We start from the raw sequence: 17,176 nt of genomic DNA, 5'->3' as shown, positions 1-17,176 counted from the left end.
ATGTGTTAAAGAAAATTATACTTGATTTTTTTCTTTTTATTAATAATGCCCGTGCTCAAAGAATTTGAATTTAAACTAATAATCTTTTGTTCCATTCATTAATCTATGCTCTTCCTTTGAATTCTCGTCTCAATAAAATTGGTAGTTCTTATTATTTTAATTTTATCAAATATTCTTGAACTCAAAGGGACTCTCTTACCTATGCTTACACTTCGTAATATGATAATCCCATAGTGATTCAAGCCAGTCCATATGCCCCATTTTTGATATGATTATACCTATAGGTATCTGGTTGCTATATATCTATTTTTTGTTAATAATTTGACAGCAAAAGAATAAAATATTGCAATCTATAATATTATTTTCAAAAATCACATGTGATGGACGATCTGTAAGAAATCTTGTACATAACATATGATTCCGGAGCATGATGATGACCGAATTTGAACCCACCCACAATTTTTTTACCAAAAACAAAAAATTTAGTCTAACCGTCCTAGGAATGCCATGTATCGGACAAGTCAACATAAAATCTCTAAAGTTCCACTGTCCTCTTATTCACCCCCCCCCCCCCCCTTCCAAAAAAAACTCATTCCTCTTTTTGGATTACAACACAATTCAAAAATGTATTTTTGCAAGGAGATATATACATATATCATAATTGAAATGCAAAATTTGTCTTTAAAAATAAAGAAACGAAAAAAAAAAAGATGAAGCAAAAATAACCAATATGGAAAGGCTAAAAACGCAAGACATTTCACCTATAGCAAATCAAGCACACACTCGATAGTACCAGAATAGAAGAAAAACAAGCAGCAAAATTTTTCAACTTGCTTGGAACACTGATGGAGAAGGATGAATTGTAAAACAAACCAAATCCAAGGTAGAATTGTAAAACATGTAACAGAATCACAATTCTTTGGTTTTATTTTCTTTTTCCGCTGTCAAATCTACTTCGACTTTCTGCAAGTATACAGGAGGCTACAGAGCTTACAATTACAAAGGATAGCAAAGGCTGCCTAACCAGTCAAAAAATTGGGCAATTTAGTAACATTTACAAAGAGAGGGCAATCAAAGTGACCTAATTTACAAAGAATATGTTCTACTCTACAACGCTATACCTAGGGTTTCCTGTGGACATATGCAGAAGGATGGATGGACAAACATATTTCACCCATTGTATACACAATATTATTGCCGAGGAACCCCAAAAAAAAAAAAAAAAAAAAAAGCAAAACAAATAGTACATCTCACAAGGAATTAGGCGGTAGCGTTCTGGATATGGTAGCCTCCAGCAGCAAGGAACTACTTGAAGAATCTAAAGCTGTCTCAAGGTCTAATAAAGGTTGTAATCTTCTCTGAACCTCGTTACTTTGTAGATGCATCTCATCAAGAATCATTAACAAAGCAGCTTTGCAAGTTCCCTCATCTCGAAATGCCAGGGTCCACCTCCCATCAACCAAAGCTTTTGTTTTGACTTTTCCACCAGAAGCATATTTAGCAGAGTCAGTGAAGGGGAAAGCTGAAGGACGGATTCGAAGGTGCAACCATCTTGAGTGTTTATCGTCTACTCTAGGCTGAATCAAGGGAGAAAGGAGGGAATGCAATCAGAACAGTGTTACACAGTAAGTCACATCAACCAGAACATTTCAAAAGCACCAACACGTGCAAGACGAGAAAGAATTGCCACATAGGCTCCTTTTGTGCTAAATAGTTTAAACAAGTTACACTAAGCCAATTAGTTGATTGCCATTGTAATTAGCAACCATCAACTTTGTCCAAAACCCCTTCATTTAGTTCCTAGGTTTGTATGTTTGGGAAGAGGCTTACTGGATTTGAACAAAGACTCCAAAGAACTGTCTCTGTGTGCACAAAATGTTAAAATAAGTTGGTTAGATTGCCAATTGGCCGACCGAAATACAGTGGCCCACAACAGTTATACATAATCACTTCAGTTATGGTTGTCAAATGAGCGAATTTGTTTCGACCACAGCCATAGTTGAATTGCTACGTCTTGAAATGAGACAAATGGGTAGACAATTAGTTCAGAAGTTCTCTCTTATTCTTCCCAGTTTTTGGTGAATTCTCAAATGCTTTTTAATGATGCATTCATATTTTTCCAGTGCTTGTCTTTGAGATCTGAAGGAAGGAAACATGAAATGTAGACGGCTCCCAGAATAGTCAGAGTTAGGATATCTTTGGTTCCAGTTAACAAAATATCAAATGAGCAAATGGCCAATTAATTAAAAACAAGTAGCAGAAATTCAACATGTAGCAGAAATTCAAAAAAGAAAACAATGAAACTTACATTACATCCTGCTAAAGGTGCAACCACTCGAACAATACCATGACTTGGTTTAAAGGGTAGTTCTTCTGCAAGTACAAGCCAACCTGAAGTTCCCAAAGAGACAGCCAGAAAGCAAAAATGGCGCTCTTTGCCTCTCTCAAATGCTATTCTACAAGGCACTGCATCAACTGAAAATGATACGAAGCAAACATAAATATCTTTCAGAATTACTAGTTTATTTTTTATTTCTCCTTTTTTTGAATAATTGTTAATTAATAACTGCACAGGCTACAAACTTTATGCATTTGTGGATGTCTGTTTGTATACATGTCAACATACACAACTTATTCATATATAGATAAAAAAAACTAGTGGCAGGAAAAGTGCTCCTTTGAGGAGGCAGAGGATATAGAAGAAAAATAAAGGAGCCAAGCATCTAACCAAGGTTCAGTTCAGCGCTTGGTTTTGGACCCAAACTATCCACACCAGCCTTCTTAGCTCGTGAGTTTGCTGAAGCATCAATTGGTGGATGTACTGGAGGTTGATCAGGCAAAACATAGCCAAGAGAGAAAATGTGGAGTTGATGTAATAGTACAAACACCTATGAAGAGGATCACAAAGATTAAAAACTTCAATAATTGGAAATTTGTACAAGTCTGCTAACACACCAGTGTTATATAGATGGACAATTGAAAAGGAATCTTCTGGAACTCTAAATTATTGCAAGAAAATTACTTTAAAAAATAGGCACAAGTCTTACCTTAACCACCTCACACATTTTTCCACCAGCAGCAAAAGATGATTCGCTAGAAAAACCCTCTGCTGGGACAAGAGAAATCATTGAAGATTAGTGTGTAATGTTTGTTACATTCAAGAAGAGCATAGGAAATTGGCATTTGGACAACATTTGAAAACAAAAAGGTCAGTAATGGTTGATATACCTTCAGAACTTGAATCATAAGGTGGCAGCAGCATGCACTTCAGATCTTTGCGGGGGGATGAAGCCTCAATTGCTACAAGCAGATATTTTGTGTTACACATGGCCAAAGCATATTGAAAATTTTTTCCCCTTTGCTCAGAAATCAAAACCATTTTTTTTCACACATACCTCTTTTGCACTTTCTCCACTCATCACAAAGGACGGTTATCAAGAAATCAGGCCAGGTCCCTCTTGCTTCCTCAAGAATCAGGCCACAACAATTCTGGAATGACACCTGGCCATCAAAATCTACAAAGTCATCAAATAATACAATGATTCAATGTATGAAAAAAATTAAAGTGTATAACTTGTCATTTTGAGTTACACGATGACATCTGCAGTTCACATGATGAAATACTAAACCAATTATAACACTAAAAGGAGTCTTTACAACATTTGGATGTGATTTAAGGCAAAGAAGGAATATATTGGAAGGCTCTGCTTGGCTACTGTATACATGTTGCAAAACAGCATCGAAACTATCCAGTTCCCACTGAAAGAAATGCATAGGGTCTTGATTTTAAAGATGATCATAAGTCCCAGCACTAGCATATCTTATTCCAGTCATTTGAATTATGGATCAGTTTTAGGTACACTTCTCAATGAAAAAGATCAACGTACACATAATAAGCAAAGAACCAATGTCTAGAAAAATATCATCTAGTCTAAAATCAACTTACTCTTAGAGATTTAAGGTGGTGGCTGTTAAATTCTGTTTCGCTATAAGGAAGCAACTGACGCAAAAGCCAACCACCATCCCATAAGGTTTCTGCAGAGATACTTGACCTGCAGAAAAGACTGACCAATGCATCGAGCACCTAATAACAAAAGAAACCCATCATCTGAATAGTAAATAATTTACAGGTTTCCTTAACTTTAAGCCAACTTAAGCAGTGATAAATAGCTTTATCATGCTTAAGCAAATTCACTAATCTAACACACCGTAAGTATCAGCCAAGGCACAAAAGAACCTCATCCACTCCATATTGACTTGCCCAAGATTCAATTACCCATATATTCAAAAAGGAAAGACCCATAAGTAGTTTACAAAAATAGTACATTGTCATCCATGGCCTCAACCAGCAAGCAAGCATTCTCATCACAGTATTTGTACAGACATGCCTCCAAAATCAAAGCACATTCTTTTACTTAATCAAGTAGCAAATTAGATGGTCTAATTGTACGAGTCTCCAGAACTTTTTGAGGAGTTGCCCACAGAGAATTTCTACTAGACTACAAAAGTTTTGGTTTTTCAATTTTGGAAATGGTTTTCTGCTCTTTATTACAGCTAGTAAGCAGGAAAGGAAGAAATGAGAGTGAAAATAACTCCAGGAATTGCCATTGGACATACTCATAATTCTTGCTAGAACCTAATCAATCTACGTAGTATTAGAACCCTAAGCACCTCCCAAATAAATGGAATGCACAGAAATGAAGTCCACTGACATGTCTAAGTTATGATAACAGAAACTAAGAGGTCAGAAAATGGGTTGCCAGCATACTGAAATTTAGAGATTTTCTTGCACTAAGACAGTACAAGCTATGAATGAATTGCCAGAAGAGATATCTATCCTTACATGCTAAATGAGTTTCATGCCAGCAACATGATAGAAGATATAATGTACTTCCAGTTTTGATCAGATCCAATCTGTTTAAGATGCACAGGGCACATATGGATGAGATGCTGGCTGCTTGCTCTACCATCAAAAGCAGCTCACATAGCCTCATCTTTTTTATTCAACATGGTTCATCCACAAATTTAAATAAATTTACAATAAATACAGAAAATGGTAGCTGATAAAGAGTTCACTTTTTAAGCTTGTATTTTTTATCAATACACATATTTAGGTTGATATTCATACACAAACCAATACACAATCTAAGTAGCAAAGATGCAACCACATGACGGAAGAATCAAGTCAAAAACCACATCTGTTTAACAATCTAGAAGGGGCAACAGATAGATACCTGAGACCTATGTAATTGAGAGCTAGTTCCAACCTCCGGCCACACACATGAAACACCATAATGTTCCTGTTAAATAAAATCGAAAAAATTACTTCCAGCTTCCATTGGAAACTCGAATAATACAGAAAGGTTCCCCAAAGATAATGCCACCGAAAAGTATTACTCAGTAACTTAAGGGCACAGAATTGGCATTTGTTGCTTGAAAAACCACCATGATAGGAACCTATCATGGTACAACTTGAAATAAAACAGGTCATCCAATTAGTTGCTTTTGCCTAAAATATGAAGAAGAAGCCCTTTTCTCTTGCACAATTGCAGCAGATCAGTGGTCATTGTTCTTTACCACTTGAGTAGATTGAATTATGCCGTTACACATGGAGAACCTACTGTTAGGATGGAAGTTTTACTCTGAGGAAAGCAGAAGAGATTTGGGATTTGTGCCCCATTGTGTATCTTTTGTACGCTAAGGATAGAAAGGGGGTAACAATACACATTTCAATAAAGAACCTCAATCAAAAACAACTTAAATGTCAATTGTGAGACACTATACTTTTTTGGATAAATGCCCACTACTGAACCAACAGCCTAGCTTTTATTGAGCTTCTTGATATGGCTCATCATTGCAGAAGATAACTACTTGTTTATCTTGAGCTGTACCCTCTTGGCGCATCTTATAAACTTAGTAGCTTGTCAAAAAAATTCAAGCACAATGAGCACTGTCATAAATTAATTGCAGTTCTAGAATACCTGTTAACTAGATGGTAATCTGTGATTAAACTCAACCACCCAAATGACAACAAATAGTAATTTAATCTATCTACTCAATTACAAGAAGCTCTAATAGAATTTTCATTAAAATCAACAATCCAAATGTTCTATTCATATAAGCTCTGACAGACTTTTCCTTATATGCTGCAGAATATTTCCAATTTTCAGAGAGAATGTCTAGTAAACAACTTAGATGTGATTCATAAGATTCATACTTTCTTAGGAAGTAAAAAAAATTAGAATGTATTTTAAATAATCCAACAAATATGACTTGAAAAGCAAAAAACTATGGGAAATTTATTAAAGAAAATTTAATTCCTGCAAATGACCTTAATAAACAAGCATGTATTGGGAGGGCATAGTTCACCAACACCAAAATTAATGTTTCAAAATGCACACATCTTTCCAGTCAAGATAGTTTTCTAAATTCAAAAGTTCAACGTGGCATATATTGAGCCTGATAAGTCCGAACCAACATTCATAAATTAGCATAACCAATGGGAACTTTAAGGAAAGGCATCCTTTTATACTTGTCTCCCAATAACAATTTCCGAATTTTGGGAGCATACAGGCACTTTGATGTTTGTAAATGATCATTTAACAAAAGCCATCTCGTAAATTACAGAGAGCAGGTGCAGTGAATAGCTTCCGTAGCCACATACAAATAAATGTTCTGAGGCTGCAGAAACAGGTACTTGAGATTAAAACCAAATGAAGGATCATGTAAAATTGCCTGCTTTACAATTCTGACTGCTATTTCTAATGCTACACATCAATGTAACCAATTACTAACTATGACAAAGAGCAGAATCTTAAAATACATTAATCAACACTCTCACAAGCCTCCCCAGTCACTTGATCCATCAATGGTTTCTCCAGGTACCAACAAGATATCACCCTATATAGTTTCGGGCCTCAATCACATGATTCTATGCTGTATTCTTGCTGCTTTAAGAGTGCAAGAAAAGTAAAATTGAAGCAGAATTTTGGATGCTTGAACATTTTAAAGTCATGTTGCCTCTGTCGGTAATTTAATGGATTAATCTTTCCTACACTGACAATTTATACACTAGCAGGCCTAGATGCACACCACTTGATCTCAATTTGATACCATAGTGAAAAAAGGGTTTTAATGTCCTGGAGCACTCTAACATGTACAATTTTCTTGACACCATGATTTTCCCCTCTGGCTTCAGAGGAACACACTATAAATAGAAGGCATGCAACATAGGAAACCCCTCAATGGACTCAACTTAATATGCTTTGTTTCAATATTTTTAGCACAAGATAATCAATCTTCTCATGCTTGCTTTCTGATAGGAAACAATTAACAGTATACAACAATAGAAAATGAATAAGATAGGCAGAGCCTAATGCTGAGGTAGTAGCTTAATCAGCCTCCCTTTGATCTCTAAAACGGCTTGACATGTCATTAACAAACACCAAACAGAAGGAAAAGGGTGAACTTTAAGATGGCTTGACATCTCATTAAGAATGAACTTTTAAAGAGGTAGACTCATAGGAATAACATTCTCATTATCGTTATAGACAAATGACCATGGATCATATACTGATCCTTCAGAATCTGTTGCTCTGGTCCAATCAAATCTTTAGCCAGAGCAATCATCAGCTATACCCTCATGAAAAGTCTATTGAAGAATCCATCAAAAGTCTTTTAGATGTTCCTTGTAGCAATAATCATGAGTGTTATGAAACGAGTGAGAGACATGGAATTAAAATCTTTTATCTTTTTGCGTTAGTAGTTAGAAAAAGAATTAATAACAAACAACCAAGACAAATGTTACATGGGAGCAAACAAGGTGCATCAGCATTAGCTCACCTTTATCCTTTGCACATAGCTATCAAGTTCACCACTAATCACATCTTTTGTTACATTATTTGCTGAGGAAAAAAGTTGCTCTTCACCAGATCCCTCACCAACTAATGCTTTCTGCAGTAATAAAATAGGGTTTTATCCTTAGAATGAACCAATTATAATCATTTTTCCCATCCTTCAAGGGCATATCAAATAAGGTGCCCATATGATATCATGCAAATAATAGAAACAGGACAAACAGAAGAAATCTTTATAAGCAATAATACCAAACTCAAACAGGATAACGTGATGAGCAACCAACATTAATAGTAGCTATTGCTTATTAATTTTGGATACTCAATACAGCTAGATTAGCTTAAAGAATGTCAAGTACTTTTTCCACCAGCTGAATAACACAAATCATAGCAACAGGAAAAACTGAAGAAACCTTTACAAGCAATAATACCAAGGTCAAACAGGATAACATGATCAGCAACCAACATTAATAGTAGCTATTCTTTATTAATTCTGGATATTTCAATACAGCCAGATTAGCTTTCAAATATTTTTTCCACAAGCTTCAGATAAATAAAGACAGCAAAAGCACCCAAGAGGCTCTCTCTAAGCTTTGTCTGAACTGAATAAAAGAGATGGTTTTCACTTCTGAATTAGTTATGAATCACTCAAAAATGGTAAAACCCCCTCCCCCAAACCCCAAACAAAAACTGAATTAAAAAAAGAAAGTGTTATTGGAGATGGGGGCAGAACCTAAACTTCAAAAAGGAAAAAAGGGGCAGGAACAAGAAGGAAAAACAAAATAATGAATTTCAGCAGTGGATTAGGAAAACAAAAACCAAAAAGTAGAAAGCGAAGAAAGTAAAATGATAGACATAAAAGAGGTAATTCCGCATAGCAATGTTGAGATATCCTCCCTACTTTGCAAGCATCACCGATGATTCCAGTCTGCAGAAGTCTTGATCCATCATCTCACTATGTATTATGCATAATTACTAGGCTCAGAGTTGAAAGGTTCGTCCATAATATCAAACATTGACTACTCGAAAAAGGTCTCCACAAGCCTTTTCAACAAATTTTAAGTTAAATCTACAACTTCAACTTCAACAATGCCCATCAGATCTCCAAGACTCAATAGACGCTTTAGAGAATTTTAAAAGAGTAATATTAGCCATCGGTCAAAGATGAAATATTACTCCTACATGGCCTCGCCGGCAAAAAAACAAGGGATTTGGAAGAGAAAAGGGAAGAGACAAGTATAGCCAACAGTTAATTGTTCTCACGCTCCAACCCAGCAGGTAGACCTCAAATTCACCCAAAAAGAAAAAGAACATAACAGAAATGTTTCAAGAGTAAAATGAAAAAGAACAATACTCAGTAGGAAAAAAAAGCAACTACAAGAAACCATACCAGCAAGAGTCTTTTATGCTGTTTTCTTTGTGGAAGAATACCAAGAGCATCTAGCATTGATTCATCCAATTCTGAATATTAAAACTCGGATAAGAAGAAGTGCATATGCATCAATAAGTAACTCTTATAGGGGGTCAGAAATAAAACCTTTAGTTTGCAGTAACGTTGCTAACACGCTGAGAGAACCTGACACCTGAATATCATCTCCATTTGTAATGAAAGAAAGCAAGGACTCCCTACAACACAAATGAAATTGCTAAACAAATAGAACCAATAATTTGACAGATCAAACACCGCTGCATTATACCTATGTGCTACAAAGAAAACTATCTTAATTTTCTGTTTCATATATTTCAAAATTTCATTCAACAGAAAGTAATTGTCTCTTGATGCAAGTCTAAAAATATTAGAACAGATCTGACCATATAAATGTAGCAAAATGCCATTCTTTAACAAGGAATCAAAGATGAGATTACATGCTAATTATCACTTCATCAGCAAAAACAACTTGGAGATGCAGTTATAAGTTGACAACAAGACCGAAGGGCTAGGCACAATTGATGTTCTTTTACCGAGCACTTGGAATATCAAGACACTAGTAATATAACCATCTAAAAGAAGCATGCCGAACTACATCAGCGGAGAGGTGTGCTGTCAAGATGTTAACTAGTAATCCATGATTATTTCTTAACTACACACTAACTTCAACATCCAAAATCCCAACCATCTACTTTGTTCATGTGCATCTAATTATAAAGATTAAGAAACTCATCCTTGCTGTCACCCAAGATCCGTTTTGCATGATTTTCATATTTTTAGTTCTTAAGAGGTTCAGTTTCTGTGTAAATTTGTAGGTAGATACCATATGTGCAAATAACAAACGTGACAGACTTCTGACTAGGTACATGTAAGTTACAAACTTTGTTGTTTGTGGTTCGGAACTAAGCCACAATTAAACTTTTGATTCCTGTTTGCTTTATCAATTATCTTTTTTACTCCTTTCCTTGCTGTGTGTGTTGTGTTTTTGTGTGAGAGAGAGAGAGCATTAAAATCATTTATTTTCCAACAATAACATATGATAAAATTTTCATAAAGGGGAGACAAGTAAGAGGCAGATGCTGCGAGACAGTTATTAACAGGATACTCAGGACATACTAACAACTAATGAACAAATCTAAATAGGATGCATGAGAAGATATCATAAGATAGCATCAGTTAAATTCTTAGTAATTACCTTAAGGCATAAGAACCACAATTATCATGGTGCAATTTATCTTCTGATAGACTCTGCAAGGAATCAGATAAGTTTGGAATTCTAACTTGTAAACCTTCATCCTCGTTTGCCTTCTGACATTCAACTGGAAAACCTTGTCCAGATGAGTAGCCATTTAGCTTAGCTTCAGATCTTGATTTGAATGTCTCCACTCGACAGAGAAGAGCGGCAGCAACAGTATTTGCCAGGTCTTTGATCTTGACGATGCGCAAGATGCAACAAATCAAATATAAAGAACAGGCAACACCAGTTTCCGTTCCCTGAAATGTCGACTAACAAAGATCACTAACCGGAAAATGAAACTAGAAATATCAAGATGCTGCAGGTAAGTGCTTAATGGTTAAGGTTTATAAATTAATGACCTTACCATTCTCAAAGAAGGAAGGATTGATGGAAATATCAAAAGTTTTAAGATGTTGTCTGTTATCAACTTCCCAACATCAGGAATCCCGGCAGAAATGACATCGCTGAAGTAGTAAAGATTATCCTCAATCTCATCCACAGCTGAAAGAATATGAGTACTGGACTCTGAACCTAGATTCCTGTAAATCTAATTCAATTCAGCAACTAGCCAATACCAATTATAGTTCACTGAAGTAAAACGAGAACTCTTACTTTGTATCATTTAACACCAATCCACTCAAGTTGATGCAGTGGTCACGGAAAAATTTGACCAAGTTTAAGAAATAATCTGCATGCGGGGCACTAGCAAGATATCTATTAATGGCTTCATCTCCAACTGCAGACCAGCCAAAAGTTAATCTGTGCTAGCAAAACATAGATGTGCAAACAGGAGGCACAAACATGAGATAGCAACTAACCATGATAAACATTTAGAGTCAAAGCACGTACTGCAGTGCGAATCATTCCTTCCTCATGAAATGCAAATTTTATTGCTTCAACATAAAGCGGGAAGGAAATTACTTCATCCTATGTAAATGCGAAAAAGAAAAATCATCAATCAGAAAAATTAATGTAAGAAATAAAAGAAAGCTAAAGGCAGAAAATTAAACCGTCAGTCAAGCTGCCAGATTGATATCTCATAAGAAACAGTGGAATATTTTTATCTTGAAACCACAATTCATTGCTGAAGAGGTGCATCACCACAGTATAATCAATCCATCTCATTCAGTGATTCAAATACTCATCCTATTCGCTTACAGTAGCAAGATAAAGATCATCTTTCTCAACGCTACAAACAAATTGCCATTTTCTTTAAGTTTAGCTTCTAGTGTTATAGTTCATAGCTTAGGAAACTGGAATTGGGTATCATTGATAAACAATGACCACTCCAGTTGCATGAAATGTCAAAACCTTTTGCAAATAAACAAAGAAAATAACACCAGAATTTAAAAACAGTAGTAAAGGAAAGTAAAAGAACAATAAAGGACATGGATGTCACATTAAGCCTTCTCAAAAATATCCAACAAAAATGCAGGGTAATTGATTGACAACAATCAAAACCTCAAAGAAATTCCACGAATACTATATTCGCCACAATGACCAGACTCCAAAGTCGAAAACTCACTAGCTCCACCAAAATCTACTTTTGATTTTCCATCTCTGCATCAGCTTAGTTAATTGTATAAAAACAACCATTGTCAATCTACAATAAACAGAAGTGCTCTGGAAATCTCGAGCAATTCAGATGCAACTCGCAAACCTAAAGGATAAATTATACAGCTTGAAAAAAATCCACTAAGCAAGAAACTGGTTTACAGACAACAAAAAGGAACAATTCCTTCCAAGTGATGGTAATCATGATTGTACTTTCCAAGTAAATTGCAAATGATGCTCATTCCCTTTCCTTTCTCATTTTCTTCTTTACAATATGCAAAATCTAACTACAAAAGGGGGTATACAAGATATACATTGACCACACTTTGGTTCAAAAAGTAATCTTTAGAAAATAATTCTGGCCCCTATGTCAAAGGAGCAGATTAACAGATACATTTACCAACATCAAAGTCAGTTCAAGAAGCAAGGCACCTCAAGGACATGTTCCAGAATAGGGGAGAGTGTTGAACTCTATTTGACAGCAGTTTTGTTCAAAAAAAGGTTCTCTAGGAAATAATTATGGCCCATTTGTCAAGGAAGCAGATTAACAGATACATTTACCAACATCTAAGTCAGTTTAAGAAGTCTATTTGATTCTTCCAAGGCACCTCAAGGGCATGTTGCAGAATGGGGGGGGGGAGTGTTGAAGTGCATGCTTGAAGGATGTTAAAGCTTTTCTTGTAGTTTGTGAGCTCTAGACCCACAAACCATACAAGTTACATTGTTGTAATTTTAACATATGAAACAGTATTCAGATCCCTCACATTCAAAAAAAAAGGACTAGAAATGACTAATATTAATCTATGTTCAGGTAGTTGGGGGCTAAAATATAATCCTTGTTTCACATGAACTAAGATACAAACAAAAATGAAATGATGAATTTCACAGAAATCAAAAACTGGAAAACGATAAAATAATGGAACAGCAACAGTATCATACAAGATAAAAGAACTCACATCTTGAGTCTTAACAAGCAATGAAATTGTATTCTTGTTCAACTTTCCACTTATTGCTCTTGAATAGACAAGCCATATCACAAGAAAATAAATGTTAGGAAGTGAAAGAAAATTACTGATAAAACGAAATTTCTGGCAACAAAAATTTGAAATTCACAAGAATGGACAGAAGTAGTGCAACAAACCTTAGGAATGATATGTAGTAAGACAATAACTCTTCATTTTGGAAGTCAAAGGAATAAGTTATAAGGTAGTTAATGTGCTCATTACTGAACATATAATCTGCAAAGTTAACCAAAGGCAATAGCATAAGATAAGCCAAGTAAATGATTTTTAATAGGAAAGAGGAAGCCTTTTTCCAAGGAAAAAAAAATTAACAATGACAATTACATATAGAGTGCTCGTTTCTTAAATTTTGGATCATAATGCTCATCGTCTGCAACATCTGGAGTGCAACAATCAAAGTTCTACTAACTTTTAGTATACGAACAAAAACACCCATGACCTGCTTCTCCATGAAAAACCTGCAGAACCAAAACAGATGAATATAATCATGTGAACTGTCAGAGGAATGTCTTTGCTTCAAAGAGAAAATGCAATCCAAAGTCTCACTCGAAAAAGGCTGGGTCATGTTGGTCACCATAAGTTATGAGCTCCGCAATCGATCTCAATGCCTCAATGACAAAATCCTTTAAACGAAAATGAAATATCAGGAACTTTTGACAGGAAAGGTTTAGTATGAAAGCAGTCCAGACATGAAATGATGGAAAGTATCAATCACCTTATTAACGTCATTAACAATCTGAACCTTCATCAGTTGCTCAGTGAGAAATCTGAACAACAAACACATGCATATGAACAACAACAAACAGACAAATATGTTGTGCATACAATGTATATATAGCCTACAACTAGGTACAGATAACTAGATCCATGTATAAACCCACACAAAGAAGACACAAAAGGAGAAATGAGTTTCAGAAGTTTGATTTTGGTTCAGCATGCTAAACAACTAAACAATAAATGAGCATTTGTCATGGAACATCTAGTTGTTAATAAGAGATGTATCTAAATTATATCTTAATCTGAATTCATGTTCAGACTACTTTATAAGAACAATTCTCAGATCAGATGACTGTTTGGTTTCAGCCCAATCAATCCTAGATCTATCAAAACAAACCAAGACCACATGATTCTCATTTGCCACATACCAATGATTCATTGCACCAATGAGAGTTTTATCTCTCATGTTGAATTGGCATCTCAAATACCACCCATATGACGTTTTTCACTTAATTCAGTACATATTGCACCTCGGTTTGTGGCACAAGTGACCCCAAACTTATTGATCCAACTTTTAAAATGGTCTAGAACTAAGCCAAAATCAAAATTAACTTCCCGTTTGAGGACAGCATGTCATGAACAATACTTTGGGGCATAAGCAATACTTTAAAGTCCAGAATGGAATCAGTCGCTGCTATTTTTTCTATCCTTTTTTGGCAGCAAAGAAATTTTATATAATCTTATACAGTTGATAACATACACATGCTATATAGCCTTTCAAATTGCCAAACTCATTGTGTCCGCTAGTAACAGTTTCTCAAACAAAATGCGAAATATTGATTAAAAAAAAAATGTGGTAGGCTTTAAATTGAACTCTTAACTTATCAAGTGCATCAGCACATTGTCTCCCCTCCCTATAGATTCATGGGAATCAAACTTTACTTCGCTCACACAAGAGACTACAGTCCAAAGAGTAAAAATGAACTTGAATCTCTTGGTCTCCTCGCAACCTGTAACTATGAGTCTGACTATGCGCTTATTTCAGATACCATCTGTATATCTCTTCTACTAAACAAGAAACTTCAAATTAAAAACATAGATTCTGTTTCCAGAGTCTGAGCTAAGCTTATGCATCTGAAAAGATCATCTAGATTTCTAGATCATCTAGTTTAATCATGGCGGAATCAATTCATCCTAACAACAGCCTCCACGCCTTAGTTAATCCCTGGTCATTTTTAGATCTATTTTTTCAACAAAAAGCAATAAAAGAATTAAAAAGAAAAGGCACAGATACAGAATTCAAAAGGACAAAGAACAAACTTTGATAAGGACCAAAATCATCAGGAATGAATTCATTACACGTACTTAATAAATCACCTCTGTACAAAACTCAAAAACAATAATCTATCTTTCTACTCCAACAGAATCCCACAACAGAAAATTAAGCTGAAAACTACTTTTTCATTCAAAATAAACTCCCCATCAATCAATTAAGCTGAAATATAACTTTTCATTTTAAATTTACTACTTCCAACTTAAATGACGATTCATCCAAAAAACATAACTAAATTTCCAAAATAAACCCAAACAAAACCCCGGAAATATACAATTGAAGGTCGTGCCAAAATTGCGAACCTCAGTTCATCCAACGAGAAACGATCTCTGGATTTCCAGAACGAAAACCACATGATCTTCTTCTTCTCCTTCTTCTTCTTCCAAAATTTCACAATCCCGCCTTCTTTACTTCACCAAATTTCATCCTTTCACGCACAATATCAAACTATACACAGAAATGGTTAAATTGCGCGTGTACGGCAAATCCGCACAGCTTAATCGGCGGAAATCCCCGAAAAAAGCATCCCAATCTCGCAGAAGAAGAACAACAACAAAATTAGGGTTCTTCTCTTCAATCACCCAGAGGAAATCATGAAATTTGAAGGTCCGATTTTTTTCGTAAATTAAAAAAGGGTTTTATTTAAATACTAGTGGTAGCAATTAAGAGAATACGCCAAATAAATTTTTTTTTAAAACGGGTTCCTTGGATTGGATTTTGATGGGGATGGAGATTAATTACAAATGCAGAGCTGGCGATTTTGATTCCTTTCGGGTTGTGGAAGCGGGTCGGTGTTTTCTTGTAGTTTCCTTTTCTAATAGTTTAAAAACAAGGACAGGATTAATTACACTAGCCTATCCTGAGGTTTCATGTAATTACAAAATCCTGGTTGAGGTTTTCAAGAAATTTTTAAAGATTATGTCGATTTTCTGGGTGGTTTTTTTTTTTGGAAATACTTTGTGGTTTTTTTTAGGACTAATATTCATATCGGTAAAGGTCGAAAATTCATGAGATCTGTGAGCATACTTATAATAGGATACCGTTTTAGAAATTTTCTTTTCAAGTATGTCATGTGTTCTCTAATTTTTTTTTTATCAATGGTTTTCTAATTTGTCATATAAAACGTTCTGATGGCAAAATTTGTTAAAAGGGCAAGCTAAGATAATTATAAATAAAGATGTCTTAAGTTTAAAGAGTTTATTATATAGCGCATTTGTATTTAATCATGAAATGTACACTTTTTCCATATAACAAATAGTGTATTAAGTAGTGAATTTAGTACAAATGTCCTTCATAGTAATTAACTTAAAATAACACCCTCTTATGAATTATCCTAGTGCACCTTTTTACTAATCCAAATTTGATTTTAACAGCCTCTATGTTGTATTTCATGAGTGTGATCAAACATATGAAAATCCGAATACTGGGTAATTAAGTTTGTACTCAATTTACTTGAGTAGATATTCGATTTGTTAATAAATATATAGATCAAACGATCATATGCAAATCGAATCACATGCTAATCAAAAAGTTATGCAAATCGCAACTCTTGCAACCTACAAATATATGATCCAATCCATATAATAATTTCTTAATTTTTTAAATTTTCCTATAACAAATTTTTAACCAATAACCCTATGATCTTACACTGATTGTATCTCTTTTTTTTTCTCATGTCTCATGTTTATATTCTCTTTGAATCATGGCTTTTTTATTAGTGTTCTTAATTTTTTTAATATATTTTCATGAAAGACAAACAAATATCAGTTAATATAGACTAACAATTCCCGTGTTAGTACAGTAAATCCCTCGTACATTTATGGGATTGAAATGTTAAATAAATGTATTATTACATAATCTTGGCTTTTTTTAGTACAGTTTCAATAGTTTTATGATTTCATTTTATAGTTTATGATGTATAGACATTTTCTTAAAAAAAAAAAGAAATTGAAAGTTTTGAATGGATAGGATATTCAATTGTTTTGATCTATTAAAAGTAGATATCCAGTGTATATTTGTTTTAAGAATTTG

The 17,176-nt window shown here is 34.6% G+C and overlaps 1 protein-coding gene across 3 annotated transcripts; it reads right to left on the bottom strand.

Annotated features, from left to right (window-relative positions):
* Window positions 1-901: 901 nt before the first annotated feature.
* Window positions 902-15,857, bottom strand: LOC113693796 (protein TRANSPARENT TESTA 9-like). Of its 3 annotated transcripts, none has more exons than XM_027212492.2 (21): window positions 15,448-15,857; window positions 13,811-13,862; window positions 13,642-13,718; window positions 13,420-13,553; window positions 13,215-13,311; window positions 13,030-13,087; window positions 11,338-11,446; window positions 11,132-11,255; window positions 10,884-11,058; window positions 10,478-10,776; window positions 9,391-9,479; window positions 9,244-9,314; window positions 7,843-7,953; window positions 5,235-5,300; window positions 3,947-4,084; window positions 3,396-3,501; window positions 3,229-3,300; window positions 3,048-3,106; window positions 2,729-2,888; window positions 2,309-2,475; window positions 902-1,577 (listed from the first exon to the last, which is right to left on the bottom strand). In XM_027212492.2, the coding sequence occupies exons 1-21, from the start codon at window positions 15,498-15,500 to the stop codon at window positions 1,251-1,253; spliced, it is 2,544 nt and encodes an 847-aa protein (XP_027068293.1). In that variant the 5' UTR covers window positions 15,501-15,857; the 3' UTR covers window positions 902-1,250. The 3 variants fall into 3 exon arrangements, with proteins under 3 accessions (XP_027068293.1, XP_071910012.1, XP_071910013.1); XM_072053911.1 differs by having other exon boundaries at window positions 1,007-1,577; window positions 3,048-3,109; XM_072053912.1 differs by having other exon boundaries at window positions 1,007-1,577; window positions 3,048-3,109; window positions 9,244-9,293.
* Between the last annotated feature and the right edge of the window lie 1,319 nt (window positions 15,858-17,176).

The sequence above is a fragment of the Coffea arabica genome, chromosome 6c (genome assembly GCF_036785885.1).
Source record: "Coffea arabica cultivar ET-39 chromosome 6c, Coffea Arabica ET-39 HiFi, whole genome shotgun sequence".
In the NCBI taxonomy this organism is placed as follows: Eukaryota; Viridiplantae; Streptophyta; class Magnoliopsida; order Gentianales; family Rubiaceae; genus Coffea; species Coffea arabica.
The sequence above is the reverse complement of the archived record's forward strand: the minus strand, read 5'-3'. Positions and strand labels throughout refer to the sequence as shown.

Excerpts from the sequence above, each read along its gene's own strand:
- LOC113693796 (XM_072053911.1), bottom strand. The coding sequence starts at position 15,500 with ATGTGGTTTTCGTTCTGGAAATCCAGAGATCGTTTCTCGTTGGATGAA. Across the intron at positions 13,554-13,641 it reads CATGACCCAGCCTTTTTCGA|GTTTTTCATGGAGAAGCAGG; the intron begins GTGAGACTTTGG and ends TTGGTTCTGCAG. Across the intron at positions 11,256-11,337 it reads GACTCTAAATGTTTATCATG|TTGGAGATGAAGCCATTAAT; the intron begins GTTAGTTGCTAT and ends GCTGGTCTGCAG.